General features: G+C 54.8%; 2 protein-coding genes across 4 annotated transcripts; one reads left to right on the forward strand and one right to left on the reverse strand.

The window, feature by feature from the left end:
• The first annotated feature begins 4,056 nt into the window (after nucleotides 1-4,056).
• Nucleotides 4,057-13,253, forward strand: NDUFS7 (NADH:ubiquinone oxidoreductase core subunit S7). 2 transcript variants are annotated; one of them, XM_081093273.1, is made up of 9 exons: nucleotides 4,057-4,173; nucleotides 4,321-4,420; nucleotides 5,591-5,624; nucleotides 6,676-6,744; nucleotides 7,267-7,384; nucleotides 9,407-9,586; nucleotides 9,660-9,706; nucleotides 10,577-10,665; nucleotides 13,087-13,253. In XM_081093273.1, exons 2-9 carry the CDS (start codon nucleotides 4,405-4,407, stop codon nucleotides 13,182-13,184), a joined length of 651 nt encoding a protein of 216 aa, XP_080949399.1. In that variant the 5' UTR covers nucleotides 4,057-4,173; nucleotides 4,321-4,404; the 3' UTR covers nucleotides 13,185-13,253. The 2 variants fall into 2 exon arrangements, with proteins under 2 accessions (XP_080949399.1, XP_080949398.1); XM_081093272.1 differs by having other exon boundaries at nucleotides 4,064-4,123.
• A 715-nt stretch (nucleotides 13,254-13,968) lies between these two features.
• GAMT (guanidinoacetate N-methyltransferase) lies at nucleotides 13,969-17,212 on the reverse strand. 2 transcript variants are annotated; one of them, XM_081093482.1, is made up of 6 exons: nucleotides 16,974-17,212; nucleotides 15,951-16,096; nucleotides 15,728-15,791; nucleotides 15,327-15,394; nucleotides 15,077-15,187; nucleotides 13,969-14,539 (listed from the first exon to the last, which is right to left on the reverse strand). In XM_081093482.1, the coding sequence occupies exons 1-6, from the start codon at nucleotides 17,152-17,154 to the stop codon at nucleotides 14,399-14,401; spliced, it is 711 nt and encodes a 236-aa protein (XP_080949608.1). In that variant the 5' UTR covers nucleotides 17,155-17,212; the 3' UTR covers nucleotides 13,969-14,398. The 2 variants fall into 2 exon arrangements, with proteins under 2 accessions (XP_080949608.1, XP_080949609.1); XM_081093483.1 differs by having other exon boundaries at nucleotides 13,969-14,783.
• Between the last annotated feature and the right edge of the window lie 845 nt (nucleotides 17,213-18,057).

Genomic DNA, 18,057 nt, shown 5'->3' on the forward strand with positions numbered 1-18,057 from the left:
TACATGCCCTTGACCGGAATCAAACCTGGGACCCTTCAGTCTGCAGGCTGACGCTCTATCCACTGAGCCAAACCGGTTAGGTTTGGAGGAGGGTTTTGAGCAGCATTCTTGGCCCCTGCCGCTTGCCAGGAGCACCCCCATAAACTGACGGGGATCTTGCTACCTTTCCCTGTCACCATGCCTACAGAGGCAGTGACTCCTGCCTGCCTCCTCCACCCTTTCCCCATGGGCTTTGGGTAGCTAGTTGCTCTAAGCTGCCAGCACCTCTGCTGAGTTTTCTCTGCCCCCTTGTCCTCTCCCAGGACCTCCTGAGACACTTCCCTCCAGCCCAGCCCTCCACTGAGCCTCATCCGGACCCTGGGACCCTGCAACCACACAGGTGCCCTCCCTATGGTCAGTTGACTCCCAGCACCATCCTCTACAGCAGAGCAGTCAACCTCACCCTCAGGGAAGTAGCCATTTTCTACAGAACCACTTCCTGGAAAGGAGATTTCATTGCATGTGTTGGCACCTTTGCAAGTCTGTTACTTTAGAAATGATTTTTTTTAAAGTAGCATATTCACAGGGTAAGAACCTCAAGCCACAGAGAAGCCTGTCTGCACAATGAACATGGGTCACTCTGGCACCAGGTTCACAGCCTGTACTGCCCCACATTTCCTGTGCTCCCTCTCTCCGCCCCCGTCCCATGTATCTCCTCTCCCTCCCCTCTCCCCTCTCCCCTCTCCCCCCTCCCCTCTCCCAGAAGACCTGGGTTCCTGAGGCAGGCTCTTTCTTCCCCATTTATTGCTGTTTAACAAATTGCACCAGATACCCGGGAGTTGGAAACAACATTCTGATTTCTGTGGGTTAGAAATTCAGGAGCAGCTTGGCGGGGAGGCTCTGTGGTCCCCTGAGGTCTCTCTCAGTCAGGTGTGAGCCTAGGTCGGGGGCTCAGCTCCCAAGATGCCATGCTCACAGGGTGGGAACTTTGGGGGAAGGGAAACCCAATAAAGGCGGGTGTCCTTAATGTATCCATATTGGTTCAGGAGTTGTGATAATGCATCAGCTCAGTGTAACATGTTAACGACAGGTATGGGGCACATCCTATATAATAAAAGGCTAATATGCAAATTGACAGAACGGGGGAATGACCAGTCGCTATAACACATATTGACCACCAGGGGGCAGACGCCCAATGCAGGAGCTGCCACATGGTGGTCAGTTCAGCCAGGAACCGGCTCATGGCTGGTGAGCATAGTGGTGGTGACCAGAGCCTCTCCCGCCTCTGCAGCAGCATTAAGGATGTCTGCTGGCTTAGGCCTGCTCCCCAGGCATAAGCTGTCAGTCGGACATCCCTCGAGGGCTCCTGGACTGTGAGAGGGCGCAGGCCTGGCTGAGGACCACCCCCCCACCACCCACCCCCTGCCCAGTGCACAAATTTTGAATTTCATGTACCAGGCCTCTAGTTGGAACTATAATATCTTTGTAACTTTTCTATAAATCAAAACCTTGATGTGTCTAAGATATAAAGTCAATTTAAATATGAAAATGCAGCCCTGGCCAGTTTTGCTCAGGAGGCAGTGACCGTTTGCTCAGTGGGTAGAGTGTTGGCCCAAGGACTGAAGGGGCACGGGTTTGATTACTGGCCAACGGTTTATACCTTGGTTGTGGTTCAATCTCTGGCCCTGGTCAGGGTTTGTGCAGGAGGCAATCAAGCCATGTGCCTCTTATGTTGATGTTACTCTCTCTCCCTCTCTTCCCTTCCACTCTCTCTAAAAAAAAAAAAGAAAAGAAAAAAAAAAGGAAAAATATTCTCAGGTGAGGATAAAACAACAACAACAAAAATAAATATAAAAATCCAACTGTACATCATGGCCAGTTGTGGGAACTACAAGGAAAGGTTATTTGTGCATCTGCCAGAATTTTAGAGTCCTGTCAGAGTGGCCACCCTTTTATTATTATTGTTTTATTTTTTTTAATTTTTAAAATTTAAGACAGCCGAAACCGGTTTGGCTCAGTGGATAGAGCGTCGGCCTGCGGACTGAAAGGTCCCAGGTTCGATTCCGGTCAAGGGCATGTACCTGGGTTGCGGGCACATCCCCAGTAGGAGATGTGCAGGAGGCAGCTGATCGATGTTTCTCTCTCATCGATGTTTCCGACTCTCTATCTCTCTCCCTTCCTCTCTGTAAAAAATCAATAAAATATATTTAAAAAAAAAATTTAAGACAGAAAAAAATTGACTTGTTCCGCTTATTTATGTATTCATTGGTTGAGTCTTGTATGTGCCCTGACCAGGGATCAAACTTCACAACCTTGATATGTCAGAACAATGCTCTATCCAGATGAGCTACTCAGTTGGTTTGGCTGTGCCTCATCTACTCTTTCCCCACCTGTGTGTCATCCCTTTAGCAACAGGGTTTTGGCCTAACCCCACACCTCTCATTCCCAAGGGACCTTGAGCTCCTTAAGAACAGGGACCAGGCCTTGCTTTGCTCAGTACCAGCACAGAGCAGGGAGTGGTCCTGCTAGGAGACCAGCTCTGTCACTTACCTGCCTTTGCCTGTTTGGGCCTCAGTTTCACCGTACATAAAATGGACAGAACAGCTACCTAGCAGGATTGTCAAAATGAAATTATATACAAGGGGAAAGTGTTCTTGAAATCTATTTTGCCAGTTTTGATGTTCAGTAATGTTTGGTTTTACAATTAACACTGGTTCTAATGCTATCACTTTTTTAAAAAATTGGGTTGCCCTGGCCTGTTTGGCTCAGTGGATGGAGCGTCAGCCTGCAGACTGAAGGGTCCCGGGTTTCATTCCGGCCAAGGGCACATGCCTGGGTTGCGGGCTCGATCCCCAGTGGGGGGCGTGCAGGAGGCAGTCAACAATGATTCGCTCTCATCATTGATGTTTCTATCTCTCTCTCCCCCTCTCCCTTCCTCTCTGAAATAAATAAAGAAATATATATTTTTTTAAAAAGAAAGAAAGAAAAAAATTGGGTTGCACCCTAGCCTGTTTGGCTCAGTGGCTAGAGTGTCGGCCTGCAAACTGAAAGGTCCCAGGTTTGATGCTAGTCAAGGGCACATGCCCGGGGTTGTGGGCTGATCCTCAGTGGGGGACTTGCAGGAGACAGCTGATCAATGATTCTCATCATGGATGTTTCTATCTCTCTCTCCCTCTTCCTTCCTCTTTATATTAAAAAAAAAAAAATCGGGTTGCCCTGGCGGGTGTAGCCAGTTGATTGAGCATCATCAGCTCCTGCACCCAAGTTTCAGATTCCTGGTCAGGGCACATGCCAGGGTTTCAGGGTCAATCCCAGGTAGGGGGCGTGCAGGAGGCAGCCAATTGATGTTTTCAATCTCTCACATGGATGTTTCTCTCTCCCTTCCTCTCTCTCTAAAAATCAGTAAAAATATTTAAACAGAAAAAACCTAATCATTGATTTTTTAAAAATCGGGTTGATGAAAGGGAACGTTTAGGTTGGAATCATAGTCTTGGAGGTGGGGACAAGGGGGTTTGAGTGCAGGATTTGAGTTCCTTGCTCTGTCCTTCCCACGTTGGCATGAGTGGCAGCCCTGCTCTTTATCTGCAGAATGAAGACACATTCTGGTGAAAGGACAAACTGCACCAGCTGCGAAAAAGGGTAATGATGCCCCCTGGCGGCTGGCTGGCGTGGCTCAGTGATTGAGCGGCGACCTATGAACCAGGAGATCACGGCTCGATTCCCAGTCGAGCCATATCCCGGGTTGCAGGCTCGATCCACAGTGTGGGGCATTCGGGAGGCAGCTGATCAATGATTCTCATCATTGATGTTTCTATCTATCTCTCCCTCTGCCTTCCTCTCTGAAATCAAAATATGTTAAAAACAAAACAAAAACACACGATGCTCCGGGGCACTGAAACGCTCGCCGAAACTCGGGATTGAACCAGGGACCTTTAATCTGCCATCCAGCTCTTTTCCAACTGAGCTTTTCGTGGGCGTGGAAGGGTCCCTGTCATCTTCATTTCGCCCCATTCAGCGGCGCACGCAGGCGTGGTTCGCCCTGCGCTTACCGACCGCGCATGCCTTGTAAGGTCCTGTCTGAAGCAAGGCAGCAACTCAGTCTCTGTGGCGCAATCGGTTAGCGCGTTCGGCTGTTAACCGAAAGGTTGGTGGTTCGAGCCCACCCAGGGACGCAATCTTTCTTTTGCCTCTCTGGTGAGGGAAAAATGGTGCGGGCGCCCGCTTTTTTGGAGGCGGACGCCCCTCTCCTTTTATCCCTCGTGGGGCGTTGGGGGCGCACAGTGTCGGGGACGTCCACACAGGCGGAACGTTCTGAGCCTGGGTTCCGTTTTCCCTCGGCAGCCGAACCGCTTTGGGTGACGGCCCCGGGGACTCGGAGAGCTAAAACGGACGGACTGCAGAGGTTATCTGAAGGCCGAGGCCAAGATGGCGGCGTTGGCGGGTGAGCGGTCCGGGGCGCCTGGGTCAGGGGCCCCTGGGGAAACTGAGGTCCGGGTAGCGACGCAGGACGCCCCCCCCCCCGCAGCCTCGGGAGGGCCCCGGAACGGGCCCTGGAGGAGCCCAAGGGTCGGCCTGGGGAGCTGCCCTGCAAGTTCCCGAGAGAGAGGTGGCCTGAGATTGCAACCCGGACCGGCGGGGAAACTGAGGCCCGGAGGGGTGCCGGCACAGCAGGCGTCCCACTTGCCTGCTCCCGGGACCTTCGTCCCGAGATTAGTGATTAAACGCATAGGATGAAACCCGCAGGCTTGCAAAGGAAAGCAGTTATCCCGAAATCCAGCGGCAGGTCCGAGTAGTGGTGTAGGGATGGGTGAGATGTCTGCAGCCCTGGTGACACCGTTGGGAAACGTCCGTGATTTCTGTTGGTGAAAACCAGGGGTCCTGCCAAAAGGGGCCCTGCGGTTTGTTGGCGACAGGATGGAAAGGAAGGCCAGTTTTCAGTAAGACGGCGACCAAGAGGGAATTTATTCTTTCCCGCGCAGGTTCACAGGTCTGCTGACCTGTGAAGGACATTTACTGGGCTCAGTTTATGCAAAGCCCTGCGTTTTCAGGCGGGGAAACAGGCTCGGAGCGGGGCAGTCAGCCCGCCTTCCGTGCTGGTGCCAGTAGGTTTGTTGACTCAACACACACCTCCCAAGGCCGAGGCTCTGGGGAACCTGGAGGCGCTCGCAGTGCCCAGGAGGCAGGCACCACACCAGCAGGCACAGGTGGTGATCGGACCCGGTGCCAGGATCGAGGGGGCCGCGGGGGGCGGGTGCTGCTGTGAAACCGGCCCCTGCGGCGCTGGCCTGTGCGCATGTGGGGCGCAGGGTGCTCCCCGCGGCCGGCATAGCCCGTGGCCGCACCGAGGCAGGGAAGGGGGCCCGGTGAGGAGCCTGGCTTGGCTTCCAGGGGCCGTGGGTTTAAGCAGGGGACTGGCACTACCCGGTTCATATTCTGAACGACCCCTCTTCACCAAACGTTGGTTAAAGTAGAATTTAGAGAGACCGAGGGTCCAGGGGAGGCCACCAGGCAGGAGGCCTGAGGGGCAAAGACCTGGCCGGCCCAGGCCCCTGGGCGTGTGGCCTCCGGTGCTGTCCACACTCACGCCGGCGCCCTGTGGTTCTTTCCGCAGCTCCCGGCCTGCTCCGCCCAGTCCTCGCGCTGCGGTGAGTGCCTGCGTCTGCGTCCCTGGCCCCGGCCTCCATGCAGAGGCCCTGGAAGGGAAGGGGGGTGGATCAGAGTACCCCTGAGCTGGGAAGGGTGAGCAGCCCACAGTCACACGCGAGCGAGTTGGGGCAGCCCTGGGACTGGCAGCTGCTCTCCAGCAGGTGGTGCGCCGGCCCCTCTGTCCATGTTGTGGCCGAGCCTGGGTCCAGACCCTTGTCCACCTGCCCTACTGCCCTCAGGACTCACTTGCTGCCCAAAGTAATCAGTGTGTTTGCTCAGGTGACAGCCCCATGCAGGCGCCTTCAGGACAGGAAGGCTGGTAGCACGGGGGCCTCGTTAAGGGCAGAGCCTGGAAATCAAACCCCCAGGTCCACAGGATCGGGGACATGACAGATCCAAGGAGAGGGTTTTCCTAGGGGAGAGAAGTCGGGGGCTTTGAGGTGGGCACAGATTTGGGCTGAGTGTGGTTTGGTTTGATAAAGTCTTTTCCCTAAGGATAAACTACATATTCACCATAAAATGAAGGGAAAAGGGGAAAATGAAAACCAGGCACTTTGTCTCTGGAGGGCCAGATGGTAAATGTCTTTGGCTGTGCAAGCCAGGTGGTCCCTGCTGAGACTGATAGCTGTGCCTTTGTGAAAACAGCTGCAGACCACACAGAGACAGATGAGTGTGGCTGTGTCAATAAAACTTTATTTACAAAAACAGGTGGCCCTGGCCAGTTTGGGTCAGTGGATAGCACGTTGGCCTGGGGACCGACCAGAATCGAATCCTTGGTCGCAGGCTCGATCCCCAGCCCTGGTCGGGGCGCATCCAGGAGGCAGTCAATTGATGCTGTCACATCGATGTTTCTCTATGTCTCGCCCTCTTTCTTCCACTCTCTCTAAAAATCAGTGGGAAGATATCCTCGGGTGAGAATTAACAAACATAGGTGGAGGGCCGAATTTGGCCACTAGCCCCCCCCCCCCCCCCCCCCCCCCGCTACAGTGCAGCCCCTGTAACAGCATCTCAGGTGCTGCAGGCTCCTCTTGATGTGCTCTCTCTCTGCAGCTCCTGCGTGGGTGCGGCTGTTCAGGGGCGATGTGTCCATGCCAGTTCGGCTGCTGACAGCCCAAGCAGGTGAGGCCAGCCTTCCCAGTGGCCCGGGCACCCTGAAGCACCCACCCCCTCCAGCACGGTGTGCCCGCGGTTACTCCAGGGCCCCCCACAGCCAGCAGAGCTCTGAGGTCCCTGCCCTTGGAGCTCTGTCCAGACCAGTGGCTGCACATCCCCAATCCAGAAGGGCCTTTGCTGAAGGGTGGCTCAGTTGGCCCCTGTCTTCCAGATGAGGACACTGAGTCCCTGAGAAAACAGGCCTCTTGGGGCCACAGCCAGGCAGGCTGAGGCACATCCATGCCATCTTTCATTCCTTTGTTTAGCAGACCCAGACCTGGGTACTGAGATGCTGCAGCCCCAGGGGAATCCCTGGCCCTGGGCTCCTCCCATGACTGCCCTCAGGACCAGCTGCGACCATAGCTTTGACCTGTGCTCTGCGAGTTGCTCTGTGTTAGGTTACAGGGGAGAGGCTGTGGGGGTAGCCAGCGTTCCTTTCCTGGGACTCCTGCCTGGCTAACACCTCCCTGTGCCATGTCCCATGCCCAGCACTCAGCCTGCCATGTCCAAGGCCGGAGCCGTGGTCTCCAAGCCCAGCTCACTTCCCAGCAGCCGGGGCGAGTATGTGGTGGCCAAGCTGGATGACCTGGTCAACTGGGCCCGCCGGGTGAGCCCCCAACCCTCCTCCGTCTCTCCAACCTCTGCTCTTTGCTTGCACACTGCACACAGACAGCATGCACGCTTACTGCCCCTGTGGTTCAGGGAGCCCAAGAGGCTGGTGATTATGTCAGGATTCATCCTCTGCACCTCCTGCCCCGCCAGCTCCTGGCTCTGACATCCCCTCATGTCTCTGTCCCATCCCCTTGTCTCTCCCCCACCCCTTGGTGAGATTGCCCACTTCCCTTCTATAGTTGTCTTCTGTCGTGCCTCTTTTTTCTCTTAATGTAAAAGTAATCTTTTTAGCTAGAGAAGTAACGTGTGCTGAAAACAGTAACTCCTTCCTGGCAAAAATTTAAAAAGCCTGCCCTGCCCCTAGCATCAGCCACGAAACAGTTTTTGTCTTGTATCCATCCCTTAGGTCGTGTCCATGGCATGTCTCCCATTGGACATATGTCTGCCTCCCAAAACAGAGGCTCCTTTCAGTGCCCACGGGGTGCTGGGCTGGATAGGCCACCCGAACAGTCTCTCATGGACGGCTCTGCACTCGCACAGGCTTTTGTGTGTCTGTGTGTCTCACACAGCACCACAGCAAACATCCTACTAGAGCAGTGATGGCGAACCTATGACACGCATGTCAGAGGTGACACGCGAACTCATTTTTTTGGTTGATTTTTTCTTTGTTAAATGGCATTTAAATATATAAAATAAATATCAAAAATATAAATCTTTGTTTTACTATGGTTGCAAATATCAAAAAATTTCTATATGTGACACGGCACCAGAGTTAAGTTAGGGTTTTTCAAAATGCTGACACGCCGAGCTCAAAAGGTTCGCCATCACTGGACTAGAGCCTCCAGCTCCATGACAGAAATGTCCACTGTAGCCTTGTTTATGACTGAACACCCAGAAATGAGGTCAGGGTCAGGCAGCTCCGGTGCTCGGTCAGTCAGGTGGCCTAGCCATGTTGGGCAACACTTGGACTGTCCCCTGCACTCGCACATCAGTAGGGCAGCGGGGGGCCACTTCGTAGTCCCAGATTCGATGCAGAGCAGCAGAGAAAGGTCTAGCCAAGGAGCACGGCTGTGGGGAAATCAGACACCAAACAGATGAGGAGTCAGACGGTGCTCAAGGCCAACCAGGAGGACTTCCTGGAGGAATCGGCATTTGGAGATCTTAGACACCAGGGGTGTCCAGAACAAGATCCTCAGAGTTAGGCCTATGCCACATGTGGCTGCCAGGCACTCAGAGCAGCAAGTGCCCACATTGGAAGGATGGGGTTTAGGATGTACTAGGTTACATCAGTGGTATTAAAACTAATTTTACCTTTTTAAAAAATTTATTTGTTTTTTAAAGATTTTATTGACTTCAAAGAGGAAGGGAAAGGGGGAGAGAGAAACATCAATGATGAGAGAGAATCGTTGATCAGCTGCCTCCTGCATGCCCCCTACTGGGGATTGAGACCACAACCCAGGCATGTGCCCTTGACCAGAATTGAACCTGGGACCATTCAGTACGCAGGACGACGCTCTATCCACTGAGCCAAACTGGCTGGGGCTGCTTTTTATTTTTTTAGAGGGAGGAAGGGAGAAGGAGAGAGAAAGAGAAACATCGATGCAAGAGCTGAACATCTATCAGCTGCCTCCTGCATGTCCCCTACTGGGGATCAAGCCTGCAACTCAGGCATGAACTGGCAACCTTTCCTTGCACGGGATGATGCCCAAGGAGCTGCCCACACTGGCCAGGACAACTTTTTTTTGTAACGTGGCTATTGGCAAGTGCTGACCCACAGGCCTAGCTCCCTTTACCTTCTTATCGGGCAGCCCTGGGCTGGGGCAGGCAGCAAGCTCAGGCTAGGACTGAGGGGCCTGGAGGACACGTGGTTGCTGTGTGGGGAAGGGGGTGGGGAATAGCTGATGTGTCGTTTTTCAAGAAAGGCTAGAAATCTGTTTTTCTCTGTGAAATTGCCCAGTTTCTTTAAATATGATGGGCCAACTGTCCACTCACGGGTTAACCACCCTGGCCCCCGCAGAGTTCCCTGTGGCCTATGACCTTTGGCCTGGCCTGCTGTGCAGTGGAGATGATGCATATGGCAGCACCCCGCTACGACATGGACCGCTTTGGCGTGGTCTTCCGAGCCAGCCCACGCCAGTCAGACGTCATGATTGTGGCCGGGACACTCACCAACAAGATGGCCCCTGCACTCCGCAAGGTAGGCCTGGCCCGGACCCCACCCCTCCACCGCCCAGGACTGAGCTGCACATAGACCCTGTCGTCTCTTCCAGGTCTATGACCAGATGCCCGAGCCTCGCTATGTTGTGTCCATGGGGAGGTGAGTTCCAGTGGGGCCGGGGGCCATAATCTGGCTCCAGGGACGAGACATACCTGTGACACACGGTTGTGTTTCCCCCAGTGTTTTATCTGGGCTTCTGTCTGATCAAGGTCATGGAGGTATAATTTATACTCAGTAAAATCCCACACCTGCAGGGAGCCGAACAGTGACTCTGACACTCTGCTGTGTAGACTACCCCCTCCCCAGAATGTCCCTTCCTGTGGGTTATTATTGCTCTCCACCCCAACAGCCCCTCTGATTTAGTCTGTTTCTTTATGAATACATAAATGATATCACCCTCTTAGACTGTACATTCTCCTTGCCTTTTTCACTTGTAGTCATTCTCTCCATTGTTAAAACCTGTTTCATCACTTACTTTTTTTGTTGAGATAGAATTCACATAACAGAAAGGTCACTCTTTTAAAGTGTGCGGTTCAGTGGGCTTTAATGCAGTCACAATGTGTAAAACTATCCCAACTGTCTAGTTCCAGATGATTCCATTATCCCACAGTAAGCCCTGTCCCCCCCTCAGCACTCACCTCCCACCCTCTTTCCCAGCCCCTGGCAACCACACCCGTTTCCTGTCCTGTGCCTGTTCTGGACATTTCATATAAAGGTATCACACACTGTGGCCTTTTGAGCCTGGCTCCTCACTGAGCCTCATGTTTTCAAGGTCCATCCATTCATTCCTGCTCTGCCTGGTCTCGGGTGACTGTTGTCTTTCCTGTGACTTCATATCCCTTCTTGTCATTTTGGCAGGCTAGGCACCTGCCTGCAGTTGAAGGTGGGTGTGGGTTAGGGAAAGGGCCCTGAGGAGGGAGCAAGGCCAGGATGGCCAGCGAGGCCCTCACACCACTCTTCCCACTCCAGCTGCGCCAACGGAGGAGGTTACTACCACTACTCGTACTCCGTCGTGAGGGGCTGTGACCGCATCGTGCCCGTGGACATCTACGTCCCAGGTAAGTCCACTGCCTTGACTCTGGGCAACCAGGCCTTCAAGTCCCCACAAAGGAGTCCTAATACCCTATAGACATGGTGGGCTCTCCCTGTTTTAAGAATGAGCAGATTTGGCCTGGCTGACGTGGCTCAGTGGTTGAGCATTGACCTATGAACCAGGAGGTCACAGTTCGATTCCAGGTCAGGGCATGTAGGAGGCAGCCAATCAATGATTCTCTCTCATTGATGTTTCTATCTCTCCTCCTTACCTCTCTGAAATAAAAAAATACATGTTTTTGAAGAACAAAAAAGAGCAGATTTGGGTCTAAGAAGAGTGACACCCAATTCTCTCCTTTTTGTCGTTTCTTCATGGGCTCCCCAGTTTCATCCAGATGTTGGACCAGGCCAACATCAAAAGGGTCAGGGTGAGCTGTACAGAATTGCTGATATTTGGCCATTTTTAAGCTGCAGTTTTATATGATTCCACCTAATAGAAACCAAACCCAATAAATGCAATTAAAAAACAGAAAAAAGTTCCTGGAGGACATGAATAGCGTCTGCGAGGTCTCATACTCATGATGGGTGGTGAGACCCCACCCTGCTTAGACCCAGGATCATCAGGGTGTCCAAGTTTAGCAAATAAAAATGCAGGGATCCAGTTAAATTTGAATGTCAGAGAAACAATAATATCTTTTTCATTATAAAAATATCCTATGATATTTGGGATATAGTTATACTAAAAAAAAAGTATCAGTGGTTTGTCTGAAGTTTACATGTAACTGGGTGTCTATTGTATCAAACTATCCTGCAGAACTCCCTCCTCACCATGCCAATCAGCAGGGGGTGGCCTCCTGGGCATGTGCTGGCACCTCCCAAAGGCAGAGAAACAGGTTTCCACATTGGATTAGAGCTCATTGGAAAATGGCATTGATTTGTTTAACATTCTGCAAATATTTATTTTTAATCTTGAACATCAGATTCTTTTCTTTTTGTTTAAATACTAGTAGCCCTGCGCACAAATCTGCGCCAGTAGCTTGCTGCCGCCCTCCAGTAGCTCTCCACCCGCTGCCCCACCCTCTGGTAGCTCCCCCTCCCCCCGCCCCCTCTCATAGCTTGCTGCCCTGCCCCCTCCTATAGCTCTCCGCTGCCTCGCTGCCCCACCCTCCTGTAGCTCCCCCTCACCCCGCCCCCTCTCATAGCTTGCTGCCCTGCCCCCTCCTATAGCTCTCTGCTGCCTCGCTGCCCCACCCTCCTGCTGATCTGTGAGCCAGTCTTTAAGCAGTCGGTTACTCTTCACAGGGTAACAGCCATTTGCATATTTCCTCTTTATTATATAGGATATTTTTGTTGATTTCAGAGAGGAAGGGAGAAGGAGAGAGAGATAGAAACATCAATGATGAGAAAGAATCATTGATTGGCTGCCTCTGGCACGCTCCACACTGGGGATTGAGCCCGCAACTGGGGCATGTGCCCTGACTGGGAATCGAACCACGATTTCCTGGTTCACAGGTCGATGGTCAATCACTGAGCCAGACCAGCTGGGCTACAAATATTGAGTGCATTTTCTAGGCCTGGGCCTGGCTTGGGCAGCACTGGGCCCTAGAAAGGTCCCATCACCAGACCAGGCCCTGGGGAACCCCCAGGTTGGGGGGGATAGAGCCTGACACAGACATGCCCCACCCCACCTATTGTGTAAGACTTTGAAAGATGCATAGAAGTCTATCCTGCAGGCTTGTTAACCTTGACCAGGAGACAGACCCTTGGTCAGTCACTGCTTGTTTGACCCATGACCTCAGGCAAATCTCTCCAAGCCTCAGTTTCCCCATCTATCAAATGGCCATTGTGATCCTACTGTCAGGCACTGAGCACCCCAGAGTCAGCTGGAAGTAAATGACTGACAGTTCTTCATCCAGCCTCCCGAGGTGGCGGGCCTGTCAGGTCCTGGCATGTCCTCCAGGTGGCAAAGTGTCTCTCTGCTTCTTCCACCCGAGACACTCGGGATGGAGACTGTGAGGACTATTTCTCTGGGAGTTTCCTTCTCAGTCTGTGAGCCGCCCCGCCCTGCCCACCTTGCTGGCTACTTCCAGTGATGGGCCAAGCTACCCACCTCCTTCGTGCATTCTTTGGATGCTGGGGTGAGGGTTCTCAGCCCTCCCCACCATGGGAAGGCGTCAGCCAGCCCTTAGCCCACCTGCAGCTCCCAGGTCACTCTTCCTAGGGCCTTGGGTAGCCCAGGCCTTTCTGCTCCATGTGGCCGGTAGTTGCTGCCCCCAGCCGGACCCTTTGACCTTCCTTCCGTTTCATGTGCCCTTTGCCAGGCAGCAGGGAGAGGGGTGGTGCCCCAGTAGGGCCCAGATCCAGTCACTGGTCAAGGGCTCCTGGCAGAGCCAGAGCTGTGGGCCCCCTCCCCATGGGCAGACACTGAGGCAAGGTCCCGCCCCCAGGCTGCCCACCTACTGCCGAGGCCCTACTCTATGGCATCCTGCAGCTGCAGAAGAAAATCAAGCGAGAGAAGAGACTCAAGATCTGGTACCGAAGGTAGTGCCACCCGACTGCCACCCTGTATCCTCTTCGTCATCCTGAGAGATGGTCAATAAACCTGAGAAACCCACTGGCATGGAAGCCTGCCCTCCGTGTGTGTGGGCAGGGGGTCCTGGAAAGTAGAGAGGTGCCCACAGGGCAGAGAGTACCCCTTGTGCTGGGTGTAGGTGGGCGCGTGCTTCCTTGGTCAGGGTCAGTCCTTAGAGATGCTGAGGCCCTGGAGGCAGGTGGCTCGGTCCACATGAGCCCCTCGTAGGGGCCTTACACCTCATCTCCTAAGGCCCCACCGTGGGGAAGGAGAACCCAGAGCACCCCTGGAGCCAGGTGGGGGCCGGGCTGCCTCCGCACTGACTGAAGGGGATGTTGAGTCAGAGGAAACGAGACAGTGGGGGAGGGTCAGGCCTCAGCAAATGACACTGCACTCCACAAGTGGCTGAGGGTCCTGTGAGTCCAGATGTAAAAATGTTGCTTTATTTTGAAGTTCAGCCTGACTTGGTGGGACCAGAAAATCCTCCTCAGTAGCCTGAGGACCTGGGCCTAGAGCTGCTACCCTCCTTGCAGTCCTGACCTAGTTCTGCACCCCCCTGGACCCCAGGTGCCAAGCACAGGGAAGGGAGGGGCAACCGCCCTGGATGGCTGAGGGACAGGACCATAGGTGATTGATTGATTGGTGATGTCTCCTTTGGGCAGGATTGGGTTCACTGACTTGTACACAATGGAGCATATAGCTCACGGATCAGCAGATGCTCCTCATATAGCTTGCCCACTGAAAGTCCAATAACAGATTGCTTTTTAAAAAATATGTTTTTATTGATTTTAGAGAGAGGGGGAGATAGAAATAGAAACATTGATGAGAAACACCCCTCCGCTGGCTTGCACACCCCCTACTGGGGTTTGAGCCCACAACCCAGGCATGTGTCCTAACCAGGAATCTTGGTGCATGGGACACTCCAATTGATTGACACAAGCCGTGCAACAGATTTTTCTTTTTGGAGGAGTGAGAGCACACTTTTGCAATGTGTGCTGATTGGCCAGCCTAGTGTTAGCATTTATTTCATCCCTGTGACCCCAGAAGAAGGCTGACACTGGTACTCTTGCAGAGGTTAGGGAAGGTAGCTGGGGTCTTACAGCTGGTGCTGCTTCAACTAGAAGCTGGGCTGAAGCCAGAGCCTGAGCTCCTGGCCACGAAGGCACTCAGAGGGGGGTGCGCCAGACCTAGTGCTTGGTGACCAGGGGTGTGATCATCTGTGGGAAGGCATAGTAGCGGCAGTCAGCAGGCGGGACCAGCTCCATCACCTGTGTGTGGATGTTCTCCCGGCGGAAGCCCGACTCCAGCAGCGCCGGCACTTGTGTCTCCTGAGACAGGGAAGCGCCAGGTATGTCCAGGCTCTGAGGACTCACACACGCACACCCGGTGCCTCCCCTTCCTTGTACAGCATTGTTAGTGCCAAGGCCCCAGGGCTGCAGGAGCCTCTACCCCAGGCCCAAATGCCGAGACAGCGTGGGAGCCCATGTCTGAGTGGCTGTCTCCAGGTGTCTAAACTCGGGCAGCAGCTTCCTGGCTGTCACAGGCCGTCACCAGGCTGCCCAACTGCTCCTCCTGGCAGGCACAGGAAGAGTTTGGTCAAAGGCCCTGCACAACAGGGGCATCCTGGGTAGAGGAAAGCCTAGTGCGGAGTATGGGGCCTGTCAGCCAGGTGGAGAGCTTGGGTTGAGTCCTATGTCCCAAGGGCACTGGGGAGTACCTTGCCTGATTGCCACACAGAGCACACAATCCACCTAAGAGCAGTCCGGAAGCAAGGGACCTTCCCAGTCCAAGGTGACTGCAGCTGCCTCCCCAACCTGCCCGGGGTGAGTGGGGGAAGGGAGGCCCGGGGAGCTAGGCTGCTGCACCTCAAACATGGTACTGATGTTGGAGTACTTGGACTTCATCAGTTCCCCCCAGGAGGTGAGGTTGCAGTAGGTGAGGATGCCCCCAGGCTTCAGCAGGCGAAAAGCATGGCCCTGAGAGGGGGACAGAGGTGGGGAGGAAGATCAGAGAACCAAGTGGAAGGAGGGGTGCCCTGTGTGGGTGGCAGATGCCCCCACCCAGCTGAACTCCCATGCTGGTGGCTGCAGACCCTATCCCTCCGTGGGGTCCTACCCTGATGAAATTGAACTGGTGCGTGTGCCAGGTTTCCTCAGACAGTGGATACGTGTCGTACAGGATCCCTGCGTGGGAGGATGGAAGTCACATGGTCAGGGCCAGGGGCAGCCACACCAGGACAATGGCTCCACGCGAAGGTGGAACTTGAACATGGCCCAGGAACCCCAGCAGCCATACTCCAAGTTCACTATGCTGCCACCACCTCTAGGTATCATGTGCAATTCAGCGATTCCTTCAGGCATCCTGCTGAGTGTCAGGTCTGTGTGTCTGTGCCCCCTTCCCAGACTCCGTTGGCCCAGTGACATGTCAGCCCCTGTGTTCTTTACAGGGTCCCTCAGCAAGTGAGGAGGAGATTCAGGCAGAGGCTCCCCCTCACCCAGTACCCAGAGTCCCCTCACCATCAAAGTGACCATCTGGTAGGGTGGGTGCCACCTCTTCCCACAGGCCTTTCAGGGGAACCACCTTGAGGTAGGGGAGAAAAAGAAGGCTGAGGGTCAGAGGGATCCCCGGGACTTCTCCGCTGTAAGAAGGAGGGCAGAGGAACTCCCACGGAGGACACTTCCCCCATCCCTGCCCGAGACTGCCCAGGAGTGGGAGGGGGCCTGCAGGCAGAGGTAGCACCTTGTGTGGCTGCCGCTGGGCCCAGTCCTGGAGCCGCTGGAAGACACCGTCGTTGCACTCAATGATCCAGTGCTCGTCGATGGCAGCTTCCTGCACCTTGGTTGCTGCGATGGCCATGCCAAAGCCCACCTCCAGGACCCGGCCCCCTGGACACAGAAAAGGCAGGGGCTGAGCAGACTCTCTAGATGAGGAGGCTCAGGGGCAGCGCCTCAGCACAGAGAAACTAGGACAGGAGGGCACAGCAGACATAGGGACACAGTGGCCCTGAGAGGGAACAGTGTGGGCCCTGGCCGGCGGCCAAAAAGGGATGACCTGCCAGGGAGGCAGCAGAGCAGCTTTTGGGTCGGGTATTTGCGGGGGGAGGGGTCCAAACCTGGACTTTGAGCCTGATTCTGGCTGTGTGCACCAGTGGCGCTGATGGCATGCCACTGGTGCAGCTTATCTTTTGGTTACTTTTCTCTCCCCCTCCCACGTCCCCACAATGAAGTTCACAAGAGAAGGGCAAGGGAGGACGAGGATCCCAGGCCAGGGCCTGGAACAATTGGGGTAGGAGTGGGGGGTGGTACCCACTGCACTACAGCCAGAGGCCTACAGGCCGGGAGCCCAGCCCTTGGGGGACCTGAGCACTCTTAGGGCCCTGACACCGGAGGGCAGGGTCACCCCGTCACAGCTGTCTCCAGCCTCAGCTTTCCCAGAGCTATTCTTAGCTGGGGCGGGTGGGGTGTCCAGCCAGGGAGGCTTCCCACGTGTGTCTGGGCAGCGACCTTCGCCAGGCCCCCTGTTCCCGATCTCAGGGGGGATGCGGGCGGCCGGCACCTCATTTCTCCTGGAGAGGAAGTTCTCGATACTTAGGGGGCGCCTACTGGGTGCGTGCCCCGTGCCTGTAGCACCCCTTTTAGTTCCCCATTGTCGTCCCCCAGTAGCAGCCCCATTCTCCAGGCTAAGAAAGAGGCTCCGATGCGCATCAGCCAGAGAGCTGGCTGGCATGGGCCTGGTCACCCTCGGGCCGGACGCAGAGCTAACCTCTGGAGGCGGCGGCGGCCGCCAACGCGTGCATGTAGGGAGTCTCCCAGCGCTCCATCACTGGCTTGCCCAGGATCTGCAGGTGCATGTCCGACGCGTCGTAGGACGCGGGCGCCGCCAGCCACGCAGGCCTGCAGTTCTCTCCAGGCGCGAAGATGGGGGTCGCGGCGGGGGCGCTCATATTGCAGGCGGACGGGCAATCCTGACTGTTCCCGAGGCGAAGGGTTGGTCCCTGCAGAGCCTTCTGGGCCGGAGGGTGTGACCATGACTGGCGGGGGCGTGGCCGAGGGCGTGAGGTGCTGAGGACCCGCCTGGAACCCGGGAGCGGACTGCCCTGCGCGAAGACTCCAGTGCCCTCTAGCGGCCGTAGAGCAGAAGACGGCTCCACATGGGTCGGGCCCGGCTCTTCGCTGAACCTTCAGCGCCTGCTGGCGAACTAGGCACAACAGCTGAGAGCCCTCAAGGTCTGTAGCCTCGCTTTTTCACTCTTCTGCCTCAATTTCCTCATCTGTCACTGCCGCAGAAAAGCCCCCTTTCCTTGCTGGAGTGGGAGGATCTAATGATTTTCCTGGCGCTGTTGGAAGTGCTTTAGGTATTTTAAAAAAATCATTCAGCCCTAGCCGGTTTGGCTCAGTGGATACAGCGTCGGCCTGCAGACTGAAGGGTCACAGGTTGGATTCCGGTCAAGGGCATGTACCTTGGTTGCAGGCACATCCCCAGCAGGGGGTGTGCAGGAGGCAGCTGATCGGTGTTTCTAACTATCCCTTTCCTTTCCTCTCCGTAAAAAATCAATAAAATATACTTTTTAAAAATCATTCAATCTTCAGAGATGTCGCAGCGGGTTTTTATTGTCCTCATGTCACAGATGGGTAAACTGAGGCACCGAGAGGCACAGCCAGCAGTCTCACCACCATGGATGTGGGTGGGTGAGGACTCAGGATTAGAACCCTGATAGTCCCCACTTCGACCACATGCCGAGCTGCCTCTCGTCTTTCAGGAGCTCACTTCACATCCCCATAAGCTGGTGGTCACCCAGGATCCTGATGGGGGTGATCACCATGCAGAGGCTTGCAGTCCTGAGGAC

This window comes from Myotis nattereri (genome assembly GCF_964212035.1).
Source record: "Myotis nattereri genome assembly, chromosome: 5".
Lineage (NCBI taxonomy): Eukaryota > Metazoa > Chordata > Mammalia > Chiroptera > Vespertilionidae > Myotis > Myotis nattereri.

Excerpts from the sequence above, each read along its gene's own strand:
- NDUFS7 (XM_081093273.1), top strand. Across the intron at positions 7,385-9,406 it reads TGGTCAACTGGGCCCGCCGG|AGTTCCCTGTGGCCTATGAC; the intron begins GTGAGCCCCCAA and ends TGGCCCCCGCAG. Across the intron at positions 10,666-13,086 it reads CGTGGACATCTACGTCCCAG|GCTGCCCACCTACTGCCGAG; the intron begins GTAAGTCCACTG and ends TCCCGCCCCCAG.
- GAMT (XM_081093482.1), bottom strand. The coding sequence starts at position 17,154 with ATGAGCGCCCCCGCCGCGACCCCCATCTTCGCGCCTGGAGAGAACTGC. Across the intron at positions 15,792-15,950 it reads CCCAGCGGCAGCCACACAAG|GTGGTTCCCCTGAAAGGCCT; the intron begins GTGCTACCTCTG and ends CCCTACCTCAAG. Across the intron at positions 15,188-15,326 it reads ACCAGTTCAATTTCATCAGG|GGCCATGCTTTTCGCCTGCT; the intron begins GTAGGACCCCAC and ends TCCCCCTCTCAG.